The sequence below is a fragment of the Anolis carolinensis genome, chromosome 6 (assembly GCF_035594765.1).
Source record: "Anolis carolinensis isolate JA03-04 chromosome 6, rAnoCar3.1.pri, whole genome shotgun sequence".
NCBI classification, from domain to species: domain Eukaryota; kingdom Metazoa; phylum Chordata; class Lepidosauria; order Squamata; family Dactyloidae; genus Anolis; species Anolis carolinensis.
The window spans coordinates 3,337,573-3,356,492 of record NC_085846.1 but is presented as its reverse complement, the minus strand read 5'-3'; the positions used below and the strand labels follow the sequence as shown (position 1 = coordinate 3,356,492).

At 44.0% G+C, this 18,920-nt stretch overlaps 1 protein-coding gene across 1 annotated transcript; it reads right to left on the bottom strand.

Annotated features, from left to right (window-relative positions):
- Positions 1 to 10,644: 10,644 nt before the first annotated feature.
- pop7 (POP7 homolog, ribonuclease P/MRP subunit) lies at positions 10,645 to 15,119 on the bottom strand. The gene is made up of 2 exons (XM_062984652.1): positions 14,974 to 15,119; positions 10,645 to 11,372 (listed from the first exon to the last, which is right to left on the bottom strand). The coding sequence occupies exon 2, from the start codon at positions 11,365 to 11,367 to the stop codon at positions 10,978 to 10,980; it is 390 nt and encodes a 129-aa protein (XP_062840722.1). The 5' UTR covers positions 11,368 to 11,372; positions 14,974 to 15,119; the 3' UTR covers positions 10,645 to 10,977.
- Between the last annotated feature and the right edge of the window lie 3,801 nt (positions 15,120 to 18,920).

Genomic DNA, 18,920 nt, shown 5'->3' with positions numbered 1-18,920 from the left:
GTTAATATAACAATCAGAGTTTTATCCATGATGCTAAAACTGATCACGATAATGATTGAAAGGAAAGTGCAAGGCCCATAGGACGGAAGGATTGTTTGGACATGAGGACCAGAAACTTGAAGCTGTCAATCAAACAAGAGGTTGCTCCTACAGGGCTTGGCGGGGCCTCCACCGTGCAGTCTCTTTGGGGACCTTCTTGGGGGCCCAAAGCCCGGCCGGCCGGAGTGTGGGAAGGGGCCGGGGAGGAGGCCACAGCGGCCGGGGTCAGAGGTCTGGCCTTCCCTCCCGGCGGGGCTGACCTGTGACCGGTGCTGGCGCCGCCGGAGCCTCTTTGGAGGCGCGACAAGCGGCCGATCGATGGGTCAGCGCCCGGGCGGCGGATCAAGGCTTCCCCTCGCCTGCCGCCCGGCACGTATGGCCTCGGCCTTGGCCCCCGACCAAGCCAGGCGCCCAGAGCACAGCAAAGGGAAGCAGGCCGCGGCTCCAAGAGGCCTCACCGCCGGCCGGACACCAGCCATGGCTCCCCTGGGCTCCGCAGGCAGGGACCCAACCGGTGCAGCCAAGAGGGCCTTGCTTGCAGGGATTGAGTGGTCAGTAGCGAGCAAGGCCAGGAAAAGAGATGTCTGGGTTCCTCTCTTGCAAGAGGAAATGGTCCCGTTGGGATCCAGTGCCTTAAGGACTTGCTTCGCAGGCAGGTACCCAACAGGTTCAGCTCACAATGAGACTTGCTTGCAGGAACTGAAGGACACAATAGCAAGGAAACCAATATCTGGGTTCCTCTCCTGCAAAAGGAAATGGTCCCACTGGGATTCTGTGCCTGAAACATTTGCTCTGCAGGCAGGAATCCAACAGGTTCAGCTCATGGTGGGACTTGCTTGCAGGGACTGAATGACCCTATAGCAAGGAAACCAATGGCTGGGTTCTTCTCTTGAAAAAGGAAATGTCCCATTGTGATCCTGTGCCTTAAGGATTTCCTCCGCAGGCAGGAATCCCACAGGTTCAGCTCACGGTGGGACTGAATGGCCCTATAGCAAGCCCTATAGCAAGGAAACAGATGGCTGTGTTCCTCTCCTGCAAAAGGAAATGGTCCCACTGGGATTCTGTGCCTTAAGGATTTGCTCTGCAGGCAGGAATCCAACAGGTTCAGCTTGCAGGGATTGAATGGTCCTATGTAAACCATTCCAGATAAATGGGTGGCTGGGTTCTTCTCTTGTAAGAGGAAACAGTCCCTTTGGGATCCTGTGCCTTAACCATTTGCTCCCGCAGGCAGGAATCCAACAGGTTCAGCTCATGGTTGGACTTGTTTGTAGAGACTGAATGGTCCTATAGCAAGCCATTCTGGGGAAACAAATGACTAGGTTCCTCTCCTGCAAGAGGAAACAGTCCCATTGGGATTGTGTTCCTTAAGCATTTGCTATGCAGGCAGGAATCCAACCGGTTCAGCAAGCAGGAATTGAATGGCTCTATAGCAAGCCATTCTGGGGAAACAAGTGGCCAGGTTCCTCTCCTACAAGAGGAAATGGTCCCATTGGGATCCTGTGCCTGAAACATTGGCTCTGCAGGCAGGAATCCCACAGGTTCAGCTCACAGTGGGACTGAATGGCCCCATAACAAGCCCTATAGCAAGGAAACGAATGGCTGTGTTCCTCTCCTGCAAAAGGAAATTATCTCATTGGGATCCTGTGCCTCAAACATTTGCTCTGCAGGCAGGAATCCAACCGGTTCAGCTAAGAGAGGATCTTGCTTACAGAGATGGAATGGCCGGGGAAACCATTGGCTGAGTTCTTCTCCTGCAAGAGGAAACAGTCCATTGGCATTGCTCTGCAGGCAGAGACCCAACTGGTTCAGGTCCTAGTGAGCCTTGCTTGCAGAGACTGAATAGCAAGCCCTATAGGAAGGAATAGCAAGCCTTATAGGAAGGAATAGCAAGCCCTATAGGAAGGAAAAGCAAGCCTTATTGGAAGGAAAAGCAAGCCTTATAGGAAGGAATAGCAAGCCCTATAGGAAGGAATAGCAAGCCCTATAGGAAGGAATAGCAAGCCTTATAGGAAGGAATAGCAAGCCCTATAGGAAGGAATAGCAAGCCCTATAGGAAGGAAAAGCAGGCCCTATAGGAAGGAATAGCAAGCCTTATTGGAAGGAATAGCAAGCCTTATAGGAAGGAATAGCAAGCCCTATAGGAAGGAATAGCAAGCCCTATAGGAAGGAATAGCAAGCCCTATAGGAAGGAAAAGCAAGCCCTATAGGAAGGAAAAGCAAGCCTTATTGGAAGGAATAGCAAGCCTTATTGGAAGGAATAGCAAGCCTTATAGGAAGGAATAGCAAGCCCTATACGAAGAAATAGCAAGCCCTATAGGAAGGAAAAGCAAGCCTTATATGAAGGAATAGCAAACCTTATAGGAAGGAATAGCAAGCCCTATAGGAAGGAATAGCAAGCCCTATAGGAAGGAAAAGCAAGCCCTATACGAAGAAATAGCAAGCCCTATAGGAAGGAAAAGCAAGCCCTATAGGAAGGAATAGCAAGCCTTATAGGAAGGAATAGCAAGCCCTATACGAAGAAATAGCAAGCCCTATAGGAAGGAAAAGCAAGCCCTATAGGAAGGAATAGCAAGCCCTATAGGAAGGAATAGCAAGCCCTATACGAAGAAATAGCAAGCCCTATAGGAAGGAAAAGCAAGCCCTATAGGAAGGAATAGCAAGCCCTATAGGAAGGAAAAGCAAGCCCTATAGGAAGGAATAGCAAGCCTTATTGGAAGGAATAGCAAGCCCTATACGAAGAAATAGCAAGCCATATAGGAAGGAAAAGCAAGCCCTATAGGAAGGAATAGCAAGCCTTATTGGAAGGAATAGCAAGCCCTATAGGAAGGAAAAGCAAGCCCTATAGGAACGTATAGCAAGCCTTATTGGAAGAAATAGCAAGCCCTATAGGAAGGAAAAGCAAGCCCTATAGGAAGGAAAAGCAAGCCTTATAGGAAGGAATAGCAAACCCTATAGGAAGAAAAAGCAAGCCCTATAGGAAGGAATAGCAAGCCCTATAGGAAGGAATAGCAAACCCTATAGGAAGAAAAAGCAAGCCCTATAGGAAGGAATAGCAAGCCTTATAGGAAGGAATAGCAAGCCCTATAGGAAGGAAAAGCAAGCCCTATAGGAAGGAATAGCAAGCCTTATAGGAAGGAATAGCAAGCCCTATAGGAAGGAATAGCAAACCTTATAGGAAGGAATAGCAAGCCCTATAGGCAGGAATAGCAAGCCCTATAGGAAGGAATAGCAAGCCTTATTGGAAGGAATAGCAAGCCCTATAGGAAGGAATAGCAAGCCTTATAGGAAGGAATAGCAAGCCCTATAGGCAGGAATAGCAAGCCCTATGGGAAGGAATAGCAAGCCTTATAGGAAGGAATAGCAAGCCTTATAGGAAGGAATAGCAAGCCCTATAGGAAGGAATAGCAAGCCCTATAGGAAGGAATAGCAAGCCTTATAGGAAGGAATAGCAAGCCTTATAGGAAGGAATAGCAAGCCTTATAAGAAGGAAAAGCAAGTCCTATAGGAAGGAAAAGCAAGCCCTATGGGAAGGAATAGCAAGCCCTATAGGAAGGAATAGCAAGCCCTATAGGAAGGAATAGCAAGCCCTATAGGAAGGAATAGCAAGCCTTATAGGAAGGAATAGCAAGCCTTATTGGAAGGAATAGCAAGCCTTATAGGAAGGAAAAGCAAGTCCTATAGGAAGGAAAAGCAAGCCCTATGGGAAGGAATAGCAAGCCCTATAGGAAGGAATAGCAAGCCCTATAGGAAGGAATAGCAAGCCTTATAGGAAGGAATAGCAAGCCTTATGGGAAGGAATAGCAAGCCCTATAGGAAGGAAAAGCAAGCCTTATAGGAAGGAATAGCAAGCCCTATAGGAAGGAAAAGCAAGCCTTATAGGAAGGAATAGCAAGCCCTATAGGAAGGAAAAGCAAGCCCTATAGGAAGGAAAAGTAAGCCCTATGGGAAGGAATAGCAAGCCGTATGGGAAGGAAAAGCAAGCCCTATAGGAAGGAATAGCAAGCCTTATAGGAAGGAATAGCAAGCCCTATAGGAAGGAAAAGCAAGCCTTATAGGAAGGAATAGCAAGCCTTATAGGAAGGAAAAGCAAGCCCTATAGGAAGGAAAAGCAAGCCTTATAGGAAGGAAAAGCAAGCCTTATAGGAAGGAATAGCAAGCCTTATACGAAGAAATAGCAAGCCCTATAGGAAGGAAAAGCAAGCCTTATAGGAAGGAATAGCAAGCCCTATAGGAAGGAAAAGCAAGCCCTATAGGAAGGAAAAGTAAGCCCTATGGGAAGGAATAGCAAGCCGTATGGGAAGGAAAAGCAAGCCCTATAGGAAGGAATAGCAAGCCTTATAGGAAGGAATAGCAAGCCTTATAGGAAGGAATAGCAAGCCCTATAGGAAGGAAAAGCAAGCCTTATAGGAAGGAATAGCAAGCCTTATAGGAAGGAATAGCAAGCCCTATAGGAAGGAAAAGCAAGCCTTATAGGAAGGAAAAGCAAGCCCTATGGGAAGGAATAGCAAGCCTTATAGGAAGGAATAGCAAGCCCTATGGGAAGGAATAGCAAGCCCTATAGGAAGGAATAGCAAGCATTATAGGAAGGAATAGCAAGCCCTATAGGAAGGAAAAGCAAGCCTTATAGGAAGGAATAGCAAGCCTTATAGGAAGGAATAGCAAGCCCTATGGGAAGGAATAGCAAGCCTTATAGGAAGGAATAGCAAGCCTTATAGGAAGGAATAGCAAGCCCTATAGGAAGGAAAAGCAAGCCTTATAGGAAGGAAAAGCAAGCCTTATAGGAAGGAATAGCAAGCCCTATGGGAAGGAATAGCAAGCCTTATAGGAAGGAATTGCAAGCCTTATAGGAAGGAATAGCAAGCCCTATGGGAAGGAATAGCAAGCCTTATAGGAAGGAATAGCAAGCCTTATAGGAAGGAATAGCAAGCCCTATAGGAAGGAAAAGCAAGCCCTATAGGAAGGAATAGCAAGCCTTATAAGAAGGAAAAGCAAGTCCTATAGGAAGGAATAGCAAGCCCTATGGGAAGGAATAGCAAGCCTTATAGGAAGGAATAGCAAGCCTTATAGGAAGGAATAGCAAGCCCTATAGGAAGGAATAGCAAGCCCTATAGGAAGGAATAGCAAGCCTTATAGGAAGGAATAGCAAGCCTTATTGGAAGGAATAGCAAGCCTTATAGGAAGGAATAGCAAGCCCTATAGGAAGGAAAAGCAAGCCTTATAGGAAGGAAAAGCAAGCCCTATGGGAAGGAATAGCAAGTCTTATAGGAAGGAATAGCAAGCCCTATGGGAAGGAATAGCAAGCCCTATAGGAAGGAATAGCAAGCCTTATAGGAAGGAATATCAAGCCCTATGGGAAGGAATAGCAAGCCTTATTGGAAGGAATAGCAAGCCTTATAGGAAGGAATAGCAAGCCCTATGGGAAGGAATAGCAAGCCTTATAGGAAGGAATAGCAAGCCTTATAGGAAGGAATAGCAAGCCCTATAGGAAGGAAAAGCAAGCCTTATAGGAAGGAAAAGCAAGCCTTATAGGAAGGAATAGCAAGCCTTATAGGAAGGAATAGCAAGCCCTATGGGAAGGAATAGCAAGCCTTATAGGAAGGAATTGCAAGCCTTATAGGAAGGAATAGCAAGCCCTATAGGAAGGAAAAGCAAGCCCTATAGGAAGGAATAGCAAGCCTTATAAGAAGGAAAAGCAAGTCCTATAGGAAGGAATAGCAAGCCCTATGGGAAGGAATAGCAAGCCTTATAGGAAGGAATAGCAAGCCTTATAGGAAGGAATAGCAAGCCCTATAGGAAGGAATAGCAAGCCCTATAGGAAGGAATAGCAAGCCTTATAGGAAGGAATAGCAAGCCTTATTGGAAGGAATAGCAAGCCTTATAGGAAGGAATAGCAAGCCTTATAAGAAGGAAAAGCAAGTCCTATAGGAAGGAAAAGCAAGCCCTATGGGAAGGAATAGCAAGCCCTATAGGAAGGAATAGCAAGCCCTATAGGAAGGAATAGCAAGCCTTATAGGAAGGAATAGCAAGCCTTATAGGAAGGAATAGCAAGCCCTATAGGAAGGAAAAGCAAGCCCTATAGGAAGGAATAGCAAGCCTTATAAGAAGGAAAAGCAAGTCCTATAGGAAGGAATAGCAAGCCCTATGGGAAGGAATAGCAAGCCTTATAGGAAGGAATAGCAAGCCTTATAGGAAGGAATAGCAAGCCCTATAGGAAGGAATAGCAAGCCTTATAGGAAGGAATAGCAAGCCTTATTGGAAGGAATAGCAAGCCTTATAGGAGGGAATAGCAAGCCCTATAGGAAGGAAAAGCAAGCCTTATAGGAAGGAAAAGCAAGCCCTATGGGAAGGAATAGCAAGCCTTATAGGAAGGAATAGCAAGCCCTATGGGAAGGAATAGCAAGCCCTATAGGAAGGAATAGCAAGCCTTATAGGAAGGAATAGCAAGCCCTATAGGAAGGAAAAGCAAGCCTTATAGGAAGGAATAGCAAGCCTTATAGGAAGGAATAGCAAGCCCTATGGGAAGGAATAGCAAGCCCTATGGGAAGGAATAGCAAGCCTTATAGGAAGGAATAGCAAGCCCTATGGGAAGGAATAGCAAGCCTTATAGGAAGGAATAGCAAGCCTTATAGGAAGGAATAGCAAGCCCTATGGGAAGGAATAGCAAGCCTTATTGGAAGGAATAGCAAGCCTTATAGGAAGGAATAGCAAGCCCTATGGGAAGGAATAGCAAGCCTTATAGGAAGGAATAGCAAGCCCTATAGGAAGGAATAGCAAGCCTTATAGGAAGGAATAGCAAGCCTTATTGGAAGGAATAGCAAGCCTTATAGGAAGGAATAGCAAGCCTTATAAGAAGGAAAAGCAAGTCCTATAGGAAGGAAAAGCAAGCCCTATGGGAAGGAATAGCAAGCCCTATAGGAAGGAATAGCAAGCCCTATAGGAAGGAATAGCAAGCCTTATAGGAAGGAATAGCAAGCCTTATAGGAAGGAATAGCAAGCCCTATGGGAAGGAATAGCAAGCCCTATAGGAAGGAATAGCAAGCATTATAGGAAGGAATAGCAAGCCCTATGGGAAGGAATAGCAAGCCTTATTGGAAGGAATAGCAAGCCTTATAGGAAGGAATAGCAAGCCCTATGGGAAGGAATAGCAAGCCTTATAGGAAGGAATAGCAAGCCTTATAGGAAGGAATAGCAAGCCCTATAGGAAGGAAAAGCAAGCCTTATAGGAAGGAAAAGCAAGCCTTATAGGAAGGAATAGCAAGCCCTATGGGAAGGAATAGCAAGCCTTATAGGAAGGAATTGCAAGCCTTATAGGAAGGAATAGCAAGCCCTATGGGAAGGAATAGCAAGCCTTATAGGAAGGAATAGCAAGCCTTATAGGAAGGAATAGCAAGCCCTATAGGAAGGAAAAGCAAGCCCTATAGGAAGGAATAGCAAGCCTTATAAGAAGGAAAAGCAAGTCCTATAGGAAGGAATAGCAAGCCCTATGGGAAGGAATAGCAAGCCTTATAGGAAGGAATAGCAAGCCTTATAGGAAGGAATAGCAAGCCCTATGGGAAGGAATAGCAAGCCGTATGGGAAGGAAAAGCAAGCCCTATAGGAAGGAATAGCAAGCCTTATAGGAAGGAATAGCAAGCCCTATAGGAAGGAAAAGCAAGCCGTATAGGAAGGAATAGCAAGCCTTATAGGAAGGAAAAGCAAGCCCTATAGGAAGGAAAAGCAAGCCTTATAGGAAGGAAAAGCAAGCCTTATAGGAAGGAATAGCAAGCCTTATACGAAGAAATAGCAAGCCCTATAGGAAGGAAAAGCAAGCCTTATAGGAAGGAATAGCAAGCCCTATAGGAAGGAAAAGCAAGCCCTATAGCAAGGAAAAGTAAGCCCTATGGGAAGGAATAGCAAGCCGTATGGGAAGGAAAAGCAAGCCCTATAGGAAGGAATAGCAAGCCTTATAGGAAGGAATAGCAAGCCCTATAGGAAGGAAAAGCAAGCCTTATAGGAAGGAATAGCAAGCCTTATAGGAAGGAATAGCAAGCCCTATAGGAAGGAAAAGCAAGCCTTATAGGAAGGAAAAGCAAGCCCTATGGGAAGGAATAGCAAGCCTTATTGGAAGGAATAGCAAGCCTTATAGGAAGGAATAGCAAGCCCTATGGGAAGGAATAGCAAGCCTTATTGGAAGGAATAGCAAGCCCTATGGGAAGGAATAGCAAGCCCTATAGGAAGGAATAGCAAGCCCTATAGGAAGGAATAGCAAGCCTTATAGGAAGGAATAGCAAGCCCTATGGGAAGGAATAGCAAGCCCTATAGGAAGGAATAGCAAGCCTTATAGGAAGGAATAGCAAGCCCTATGGGAAGGAATAGCAAGCCTTATTGGAAGGAATAGCAAGCCCTATGGGAAGGAATAGCAAGCCTTATAGGAAGGAATAGCAAGCCCTATGGGAAGGAATAGCAAGCCTTATAGGAAGGAATAGCAAGCCTTATAGGAAGGAATAGCAAGCCCTATAGGAAGGAAAAGCAAGCCTTATAGGAAGGAAAAGCAAGCCTTATAGGAAGGAATAGCAAGCCCTATGGGAAGGAATAGCAAGCCTTATAGGAAGGAATAGCAAGCCTTATAGGAAGGAATAGCAAGCCCTATAGGAAGGAAAAGCAAGCCCTATAGGAAGGAATAGGAAGCCTTATAGGAAGGAAAAGCAAGCCCTATAGGAAGGAAAAGCAAGCCTTATAGGAAGGAATAGCAAGCCTTATTGGAAGGAATAGCAAGCCCTATACGAAGAAATAGCAATGCCTATAGGAAGGAAAAGCCCCATTGGGATTCTGTGCTCTGCAGGCAGGAACCCAACCGGTTCAGCTCACGGCGGGCACTGCTTTCAGTTGCATAGCAGTGAAAGTGGAGTCGAGCCACTTTCATCGGACAGTGGGGACCGGAATGGCAGCTTCCTCCGCTATCTTATCGGGGCGCAAGGATTGCAGCTCCCAGCAGAGCCGAGGGTGGAAAATAAGTTATTTCCGGCCCGCTGCCGATAAGAGGCATCGCCCAACAAGACATCGAGATGACAAGGCCGGATCGCAGGCCGCGATCTGGAAAATGCCAAAGATAGCGCCGTTCGCACTCGCCTCCCCGCACACACGTGCGAAGATCCGGGAGACAGGCCTGCATTCCAGATTGACGCCAAGAGCAAGCCGGTGGGTTCGGACTACAACTCCCATCATCCCCAGGAAGCAGGGCCAAGTCTGGCCTTCTCTCTGTGCGTGCAACTATCCTCCTTGTAGCATTTATCTAGGTTTTGAATTCACAACTTATAGTGTGCACTTTGCTGATCTACTATTACAGCCTCATTGTTTTTAATAAGTGTTTTTTAAATTTTTGGTTAATGTGTAAATGCTACTACTGGTACATGTTATTGTTTGTTGATGTATTGTACATTGTTATTGTTTTGTATTTGATATTTCTGTGAGCCGCCCAGAGTCTCCTTCGGGGGAGATGGAGGCAGGATACAAATAAACTTATTATTTATTTATTACTTATTACTTACTTATTACTAGCTGTGCCCGGCCACGCGTTGCTGTGGCGAAGTCTCGTGGTATGGGAAATAAAGTATTGAGGAATTGGTGGTAGTTGGGTAAAGGGTCCCCTGGGCTGAGTGGTTTGCTAGGAGACCAAGTGGGTGGAGCTTAGCCTTCTAACTGGCAGCAATTGGATAAAAACAATTATTCCTCTCCCTCTAATTAGGACTTTATTTTTCTTTTCTTTTGGTTATATCAACCTGGAGGTGTGGATGATGGGTTGTGTTGTCAAATTTCGAGGTTGGAGGGGCTTTAGTTTTGTTGTTTTGTCGGTCGCTGGGATTCCATCACTCTTTTATATATATAGATTTATTTATTTGCGACATTTATATCTTTCCCTTCTCACCCCGAAGGGGACTCAGGGCGGTTTATTAGTATATATACATACAATATATTATATTATACGACTATATTGCAATATTATTAGTAATATTGCATGTAATATAAATATACAATTATAATAGTGAATTATAATTATTATTACATTGTATTACATCATAATATTATTATTAATATTACATGTATATACAATATATTATAATATTAGTATAGTATAATATTATTATATATTATTTTATCATTAAATTGATGCAGGAGACATGGTGGAAATATTATTATTATTATTATCCTGTTGACCTATGGTGACCTTATCAATATGCTATGGTTTACTTAGACACGGGATATTCAGAGTTGGAAGGGGCCTCCAAAGGTCATCTAGACTGGCTCCTTGCCTCATAAGGGTCCACCTAACAGTTCTGGTCTTACATTCACTATGGGACTTTGTTCTGGAGATGTCTGGGGCCTGTCACAGGGTCATTGACTTGGAAGGGACTTCCAAAGGTCATCTAGACTGACCCCACCTTAGGGAGGCCAAAACGAAACCCTCCATGAGACGTAGGCTATTCATTGTGGGGCCGTTCTGGAGATATGGGTCTGGATCGTAGAACTGGACGGGACCTCCCAGAATCCCCTAGCCAGCATAATAATAATAATATCCTCAGCTGCTGTAAGAAAATCGCACAGACAGACTACAAACAGAGGCACAACTATGTGGCCCAAAGGATTCATTGGAACTTATGCCTCAAGTGCCACCTCCCAGCAGAAAAGAACTGGTGGCATCACAAACCTGCAAAAGTATTGGAAAATGAACACGCAAAGATAATGTGGGACTTCCGAATCCAGACTGACAAAGTTCTGGAACACAACACACCAGACATCACAGTTGTGGAAAAGAAAAAGGTTTGGATCGTTGATGTTGCTATTATTGTGTTTACAAAGCACTGAGCTTGTGGGTTTTGTGGAGTCCAGAATCCTTGGGAATGAAGAACGGAGCGGAATCGGAACCCAGAACCGCAACATGGGCCACGGTTCGGGTGTGGACTATTCGGGGCCCACGCGGCAGACCCGGATGTGGATGGCGGAGTTGTTGCGCGTGCGGAGGGCGGCCTCGTCGGCGTCGTTCTGTGGCTCGGCGGCGTCGGTGAGCTCCACGGTGGAGGTCTGTGCGTCCAGGCGGAGGGCTCCGGCCCCCGTGGCCTCCAGCTGCAGGGCGATGTTGATGGCCCGGTTGATGGCCAGCCCCAGGCCGTGGACGCAGATCTCGCGGACGCCCGAGCCCGGGGCCAGCAGCTTCTGGCAGCGGCTCAGCTGGGCCTTGAAGTCCGTCTTCATGTTGACGTAGATGTCGCTGCGGCGGCGGGGCAGGCGGCGGGGCAGGCGGCGGCGGAGGGCGCACTCCGGCTCCGACGGGGGTCCGGGTGGGTCTGACATGGCGGCTGCAAACAGAGGAGGACATGGGGTGAGACAGGGGGCAAGGATGGCCAAGACGGGGCAAGGGTTCAGCAGCATGCTGAGGAAGTACTCCATCAAGGACTCGGTGTCACAGAGGATGATGAAGCAGCAGCTCCCCCTGTGGCCGGAATCGAGCATACCCTCAGGAAGCTGGAAAATGTTAAATGGCCTCTGTGTCTCTGTCTGTGTGTGTCGTATGTCTTTTGAATATTGAATGTTTGCCATGTATGTGCACATTGTGATCCGCCCTGAATCCCCTTCGGGGTGAGAAAGAAGGGCGGAATATAAATACAGTAGAGTCTCACTTATCCAACATTCGCTTATCCAATGTTCTGGATTATCCAACGCATTTTTGTAGTCAATGTTTTCAATGTATTGTGATATTTTGGTGCTAAATTCGTAAATACAGTAATTACTACATAGCATTACTGCGTATTGAACTACTTTTTCTATCAAATTTGTTGTATAACGTGATGTTTTGGTGCTTAATTTGTAAAATCATAACCCATTTTTTTTTGTTTAATAGGCTTCTACTTAATCTCTCCTTATTATCCAACATATTCGCTTATCCAACGTTCTGCCGGCCCGTTTATGTTGGATAAGTGAGACTCTACTGTACTGTAAATAAATAAAATAAATAAACAGTCCCAATCTATTCTGCTTTGCTCAGCCTTCACCTGGAAGTCCATAGGAAAAGGGTCTAGAAGGCTGAGTTAGAACACAAGCTGAACCTCAGCCCAAAGTGTGATGCAGCAGCTAAAAAGGCCAATGCGATTCTAAACTGCCTCCATAGGAGTCTAGTGTCCAGATTGAGGAAAGCTATAGTCCAACTATATTCCGCTTTGCTCAAAGTTCACTTGGAAGTCAATAGGAAAAGGGTCTAGAAGGCTGAGTTAGAACACAAGCTGAACCTCAGCCCAAAGTGTGATGCAGCAGCTAAAAAGGACAATACAATTCCAGGCAGCATCAAGAGGACTATAAAGGGAAGTGATAGTTCCACGCTTTGCTCAGACCTCACCTGGAAGTCCACAGGAAAGGGATCTAGGAGTCTCAGGAGTCCCACAAGCTCAACCCGAGCCCAAAGTGTGATGCAGCAGCTAAAAAGGCCAATGCGATTCTAAGCTGCGTCCATAGGAGTCTAGTGTCCAGATTGAGGAAAGCTATAGTCCCACTTATTCCATTTTGCTCAGACTTCACCCTGAAAAGGGATCTAGGAGACTCAGTTGGACCACAAGCTGAACCTGAGCCCAAAGTGTGATGCAGCAGCTAAAAAGGCCAATGCAATTCCAGGCAGCATCATATTATATTTCCGTAACATACATATTAAAATACACAAAACAAACGTTAGAAATAGATTATTATTATTATTTTTATTATTATCCCATTTGTCTCTCCAACAAGGAAAATGCCCCCCGTTTAGGAGGTCTATTTTGGCTGGGAAACATTCCCTCCAACTCAGAATCCCCCCTATAGACGAGTATTAGATTCTATTTCTTGGTCACTGTGTACTACAACTCCCATTATCCCCCAGAGCCAGTTTTGGACTATAGCTCCCACAACCCCCCCTTTAGAAGCCTGTTTTAGATGGAAAACATTTCCCGCCCAACCCAGAATCCCCTCTATAGACGAGTATTAGATTCCATTTCTTAGGCACTTGTATACTACAACTCCCATTATCTCCCAGAGCCAATATTGGACTATAGCTCCCATAACCCCCCCTTTAGAAGCCTGTTTTAGCTGGGAAACATTCCCCACATACACAAAATCCCCCTTGCAGACTAGGATTGGCCTGCATTTCTTGGTCACTTGTGTACTACAACTCCCATTATCCCCAGCGCCAGTATTGGACTGTAGCTCCCAGAATCCCCTCCTTTTAGAAGCCTGATTTAGATGGGAAACATTCCCTCCAACCCAGAATCCCCTTATAGACTATTAGATTCCATTTCTTGGTCACTTGTGTACTACAACTCCCATTATCCCCCAGAGCCAGTTTTGGACTGTAGCTCCCATAACCCCCCCCTTTAGAAGCCTGTTTTAGCTGGGAAACATTCCCCACATACACAAAATCCCCCTTACAGACTAGGCTTGGACTGCATTTCTTGGTCACTTGTGTACTACAACTCCCATTATCCCCAGAGCCAGTTTTGGACTGTAGCTCCCATAAGCCCCCCTTTAGAAGCCTGTTTTAGCTGGGAAACATTCCCTCCAACCCAGAATCCCCTCTATAGACGAGTATTAGATTCCATTTCTTAGGCACTTGTGTACTACAACTCCCATTATCCCCCAGAGCCAATATTGGACTATAGCTCCCATAACTCCCCCTTTAGAAGCCTGTTTTAGCTGGGAAACATTCCCCACATACACAAAATCCCCCTTGCAGACTAGGCTTGGCCTGCATTTCTTGGTCACTTGTGTACTACAACTCCCATTATCCCCAGCGCCAGTATTGGACTGTAGCTCCCAGAATCCCCTCCTTTTAGAAGCCTGATTTAGATGGGAAACATTCCCTCCAACCCAGAATCCCCTTATAGACTATTAGATTCCATTTCTTGGTCACTTGTGTACTACAACTCCCATTATCCCCCAGAGCCAGTTTTGGACTGTAGCTCCCATAACACCCCCCCCCCCCCCTTTAGAAGCCTGTTTTAGCTGGGAAACATTCCCCACATACACAAAATCCCCCTTACAGACTAGGCTTGGACTGCATTTCTTGGTCACTTGTGTACTACAACTCCCATTATCCCCAGAGCCAGTTTTGGACTGTAGCTCCCAGAATCCCCTCCTTTTAGAAGCCTGATTTAGATGGGAAACATTCCCTCCAACCCAGAATCCCCTTATAGACTATTAGATTCCATTTCTTGGTCACTTGTGTACTACAACTCCCATTATCCCCCAGAGCCAGTTTTGGACTGTAGCTCCCATAACACCCCCCCCCCCCCTTTAGAAGCCTGTTTTAGCTGGGAAACATTCCCCACATACACAAAATCCCCCTTACAGACTAGGCTTGGACTGCATTTCTTGGTCACTTGTGTACTACAACTCCCATTATCCCCAGAGCCAGTTTTGGACTGTAGCTCCCATAAGCCCCCCTTTAGAAGCCTGTTTTAGCTGGGAAACATTCCCTCCAACCCAGAATCCCCTCTATAGACGAGTATTAGATTCCATTTCTTAGGCACTTGTGTACTACAACTCCCATTATCCCCCAGAGCCAATATTGGACTATAGCTCCCATAACTCCCCCTTTAGAAGCCTGTTTTAGCTGGGAAACATTCCCCACATACACAAAATCCCCCTTGCAGACTAGGCTTGGACTGCATTTCTTGGTCACGTGTGTACTACAACTCCCATTATCCCCAGCGCCAGTATTGGACTGTAGCTCCCATAATCCTCCCTTTAGAAGCCTGTTTTAACTGTTTTAGCCCTAACCCTAACCCTAACCCAGAATCCGCCATACAGGCTAGGCTTGGACTGCATTTCCCAGGCCTTTGTGGACTACAACTCCCCAAATCCCCCACAGCCTTGAGGATTGCGAGCATAGTTGCACTGCTATTCCCCCTTTGCAAGGCTCCTTCCTTCCTTTCCCACCTTTGTGCCCTTCTTCTCCTTTTCTTCTTCTCCTTTTCCCGGGAAAAGAAAAGAATGCCCACAAAAGGGCAGCTGCTCCTGGCTTCACGCACGCACGCACGCCTCTCGCCGCTTCCGGTTTCCGCTTGGAACGTTCAACGTGGGAAGGGAGGGGGGAAGGAGGAAGGCGCCGTGAGCAAAGGGACCATAGATCTAGGCTTTTATAGAGTGATTCGGAGGCCTCTAACTCTCGGGTCAAATGCAAAAAATGTAGGAAAACAATCATGAGTAAGTGCAGAATTTGAAATAAGTTTACAGAATTAAAACAATAAACTTTATTTATAACTAGCTTGGGTGCCCAGCAAAGACAGTTTCCATCTTGTCTCCTTGCTCCAATTGAAGGCCCCTCCTACCAGTAATATGCTTTGCTAATTTTATGCATATGTGTATATGTGTGTGTGTACACACACACATCTATATATATAAAAGAGTGATGGCATCAGGGCAGCGGACAAAACAACAAAACTACAGGCCCCCCAACCTCGAAATTTGACAACACAACCCATCATCCACGCCTCTAGGTTGATACAACAAAAAGAAAAGAAAAATAAAGTCCTAATTAGAGGGAGAGCAATAATTGTTTTTATCCAGTTGCTGCCAGTTAGAAGGCTAAGCTCCGCCCACTTGGTCTCCTAGCAACCCACTCAGCCCAGGGGACAGGCAGAGTTAGGCTTCACTTAGGCCTCTTCCACAGATTATCTAATTTGCACTGGATTATACGGCAATGTAGAGTCAGCTATATAACCCATTTAGAATCTTATATTATCTGCTTTGAAGTGGATTATCTTGAGTCCACACTGCCATATAATCCACTTCAGTGTGCATTTTATCCAGCTGTGAAGAAGGGGCCTCATATAATCCAGTTCTAAGCAGATAATATAAGATTATAAATATACAGTAGAGTCTCACTTATCCGACATAAACAGGCCGGCACCTTTACCCTTGACCTTAACTACCACCAATTCCTCAATACTTTATTTCCCATACCACCATACTTCGCCACAGCAACGCGTGGCCGGGCACAGCTAGTATACATATATATGTATGTATGTATATGTATGTATACACACATGCATATACAGTAGAGTCTCACTTATCCAACACTCGCTTATCCAACATTCTGGATTATCCAACGCATTTTTGTAGTCAATGTTTTCAATATATCGTGATATTTTGGTGCTAAATTCATAAATACAGTAATTACTACATAGCATTACTGCATATTGAACTACTTTTTCTGCCAAATTTGTTGTCTAACATGATGTTTTGGTGCTTCATTTGTAAAATCATAACCTAATTTGATGTTTGATAGGCTTTTCCTTAATCCCTCCTTATTATCCAACATATTCGCTTATCCAACATTCTGCCGGCCCGTTTATGTTGGATAAGTGAGACTACTGTATATATATGTATGTATATATGTGTATATGTATATACAGTAGAGTCTCACTTATCCAAGCTAAACGGGTCAGCAGAAGCTTGGATAAGCAAATATCTTGGATAATAAAGAGGGATTAAGGAAAAGCCTATTAAACATCAAATTAGGTTATGATTTGACAAATTAAGCAACAAAACATGTTATACAACAAATTTGACAGAAAAAGCAGTTCAATACGCAGTCGTGTTGTGTTGTAATTACTGCATTTACGAATTTAGCACCAAAATATCATGATATATTGAAAACATTGACTACAAAAATGGCTTGGATAATCCAGAAACGTGGATAAGCGAGGCTTGGATAAGTGAGACTCTACTGTATATTATTAAATAAATAATAAAATAAATAAAGCAGGGAGGTATTTTACAACACCGTAAAAATGCCGGCGATCAAAGAGCAAGGAGGGAAAATTCTACCAACAAAATTGTTGTCATAGCTGGTGAAGCGACAGCACCCCTTGTGGCCAAACCGAGTATAACCTCCAGGCGCTAATGTTGGAAAATACCGAAATACTGCTATCTGTCTGTCTGTCTCGTATATCTAAAAGGACATTGAATGTTTGCCTTGTGATCTGCCTTGAAGTCCCCTTCGGGGTGAGAAGGAAGGGCGGAAGATAAATACTGTAAATAAACAAACAAACAAATAAATAAATAAAACCAAACCCCGTTTTGTCAGGCAGAAAGACTCCAAATAGTGAAAAATGTATTTGGAGTAGTTATTGAAAAGGTCAGTTTGTGTAGGAGAAACTATCATTAGGACACCATCCCTCCTGGGCTTTCTTGACCTTATTCTCAAGTGAAAAGAAAACCAAACCTTGATTGAGAATATACTCCAATATAAGCCTAGTTTTTCAGCCCTTTTTTAGGGCTGAAAAAGCTCCCCTCGGCTTATACTCGGGTGAGGGTCCTGGTTGGCTTATATTTGGGTCAGCTTATACTCGAGAATATATGGTACATTCATTATTTTTCTCTATTATTATTGGTATTACTACATTTATTATTTTACTCTATTCTTGTTGCTACAATTACATTTATTTTACTCTATTTTATTATTATTAATACATTTATTATTTCACTCTGATCTTATTATTATTGCATTTATTATTTTACTCTATTTATTATTACGTGTATTATTTTCATGTATTTATTATTATTATTATTATAGGTATTATTTTACTCTATTAATATTATTATCATTAAAAGGATAGTAAAAGAATACATAAGCACATTTACACTGAAGAAGATGAGAATAATGATTTAATCAGAGTTGGACAATCCTATCTTAAATTAGAGCTTTATGTAAATATTCAAAAACATTTAACCTACTGATGCCTCAATTAATGTAATTTTATTGGCATCTCTTTCTATTTCTGAAATTTACCACCCTCGGTTTATATTGGAGTCAATGTTTTACCAGGGTTTTTTGTGGTAAAATTAGGTGCCTCGGCTTATATTCGAGTCAGCTTATACTCGAGTATATACGGTAATTTTATTAGTATCTACATTTATTTTTATTTTTCAAATTTGCTAGTAGCTGCTGAATTTCCCAGCCTCATATTATACTCGAGTCAATAGGTTTTCCCAGTTTTGTGATAAAATTAGGTGCCTCGGCTTATATTCGGGTCGGCTTATACTCGAGAATATACGGTATGTTTATTAGTATCCACGTTTATTTTTATTTTTGAAATTTGCCAGTAGCTGCTGCATTTCCCAGCCTCGTCTTATACTCGAGTCAATCGGTTTCCCCAGTTTTGTGGTAAAATGAGGTGCCTCGGCTTATATTCGGGTCGGCTTATACTCGAGTATATATGGTAATTTTATTAGTACAGTAGAGTCTCACTTATCCAATGTAAACGGGCCGGCTGAACGTTGGATAAGCGAATATGATGGATAATAAGGAGGGATTAAGAAAAAGCCTATTAAACATTAAATTAGGTTATGATTTTACAAATTAAGCACCAAAACATCATGTTATAGAACAAATTTGGCAGAAAAAGTAGTTCAATAAGCAGTAATGTTATGTAGTAATTACTGTATTTACAAATTTAGCACCAAAATATCATGATATATTAAAAACATTGACTACAAAAATGCGTTGGATAATCCAGAGGCTTGGATAAGCGAGGCTTGGATTAGTGAGACTCTACTGTATCTACATTTATTTTTATTTTTGGAATTTGCCAGTAGCGGCTGCATTTCCCAGCCTCGTCTTATACTTGAGTCAATAGGTTTTCCCAGTTTTGTGATAAAATTAGGTGCCTTGGCTTATACTCGAGAATATACGGTAATTTTATTAGTACCTACATTTATTTTTATTTTTGAAATTTGCCAGTAGCTGCTGCCTTTCCCAGCCTCGTCTTATACTCGAGTCAATTGGTTTTCCCAGTTTTTTGTGATAAAACTAGGTGCCTCGTCTTATATTCAGGTCGGCTTATCCTCGAGTATATACGGTAATTGATAAGCCAGAAAAA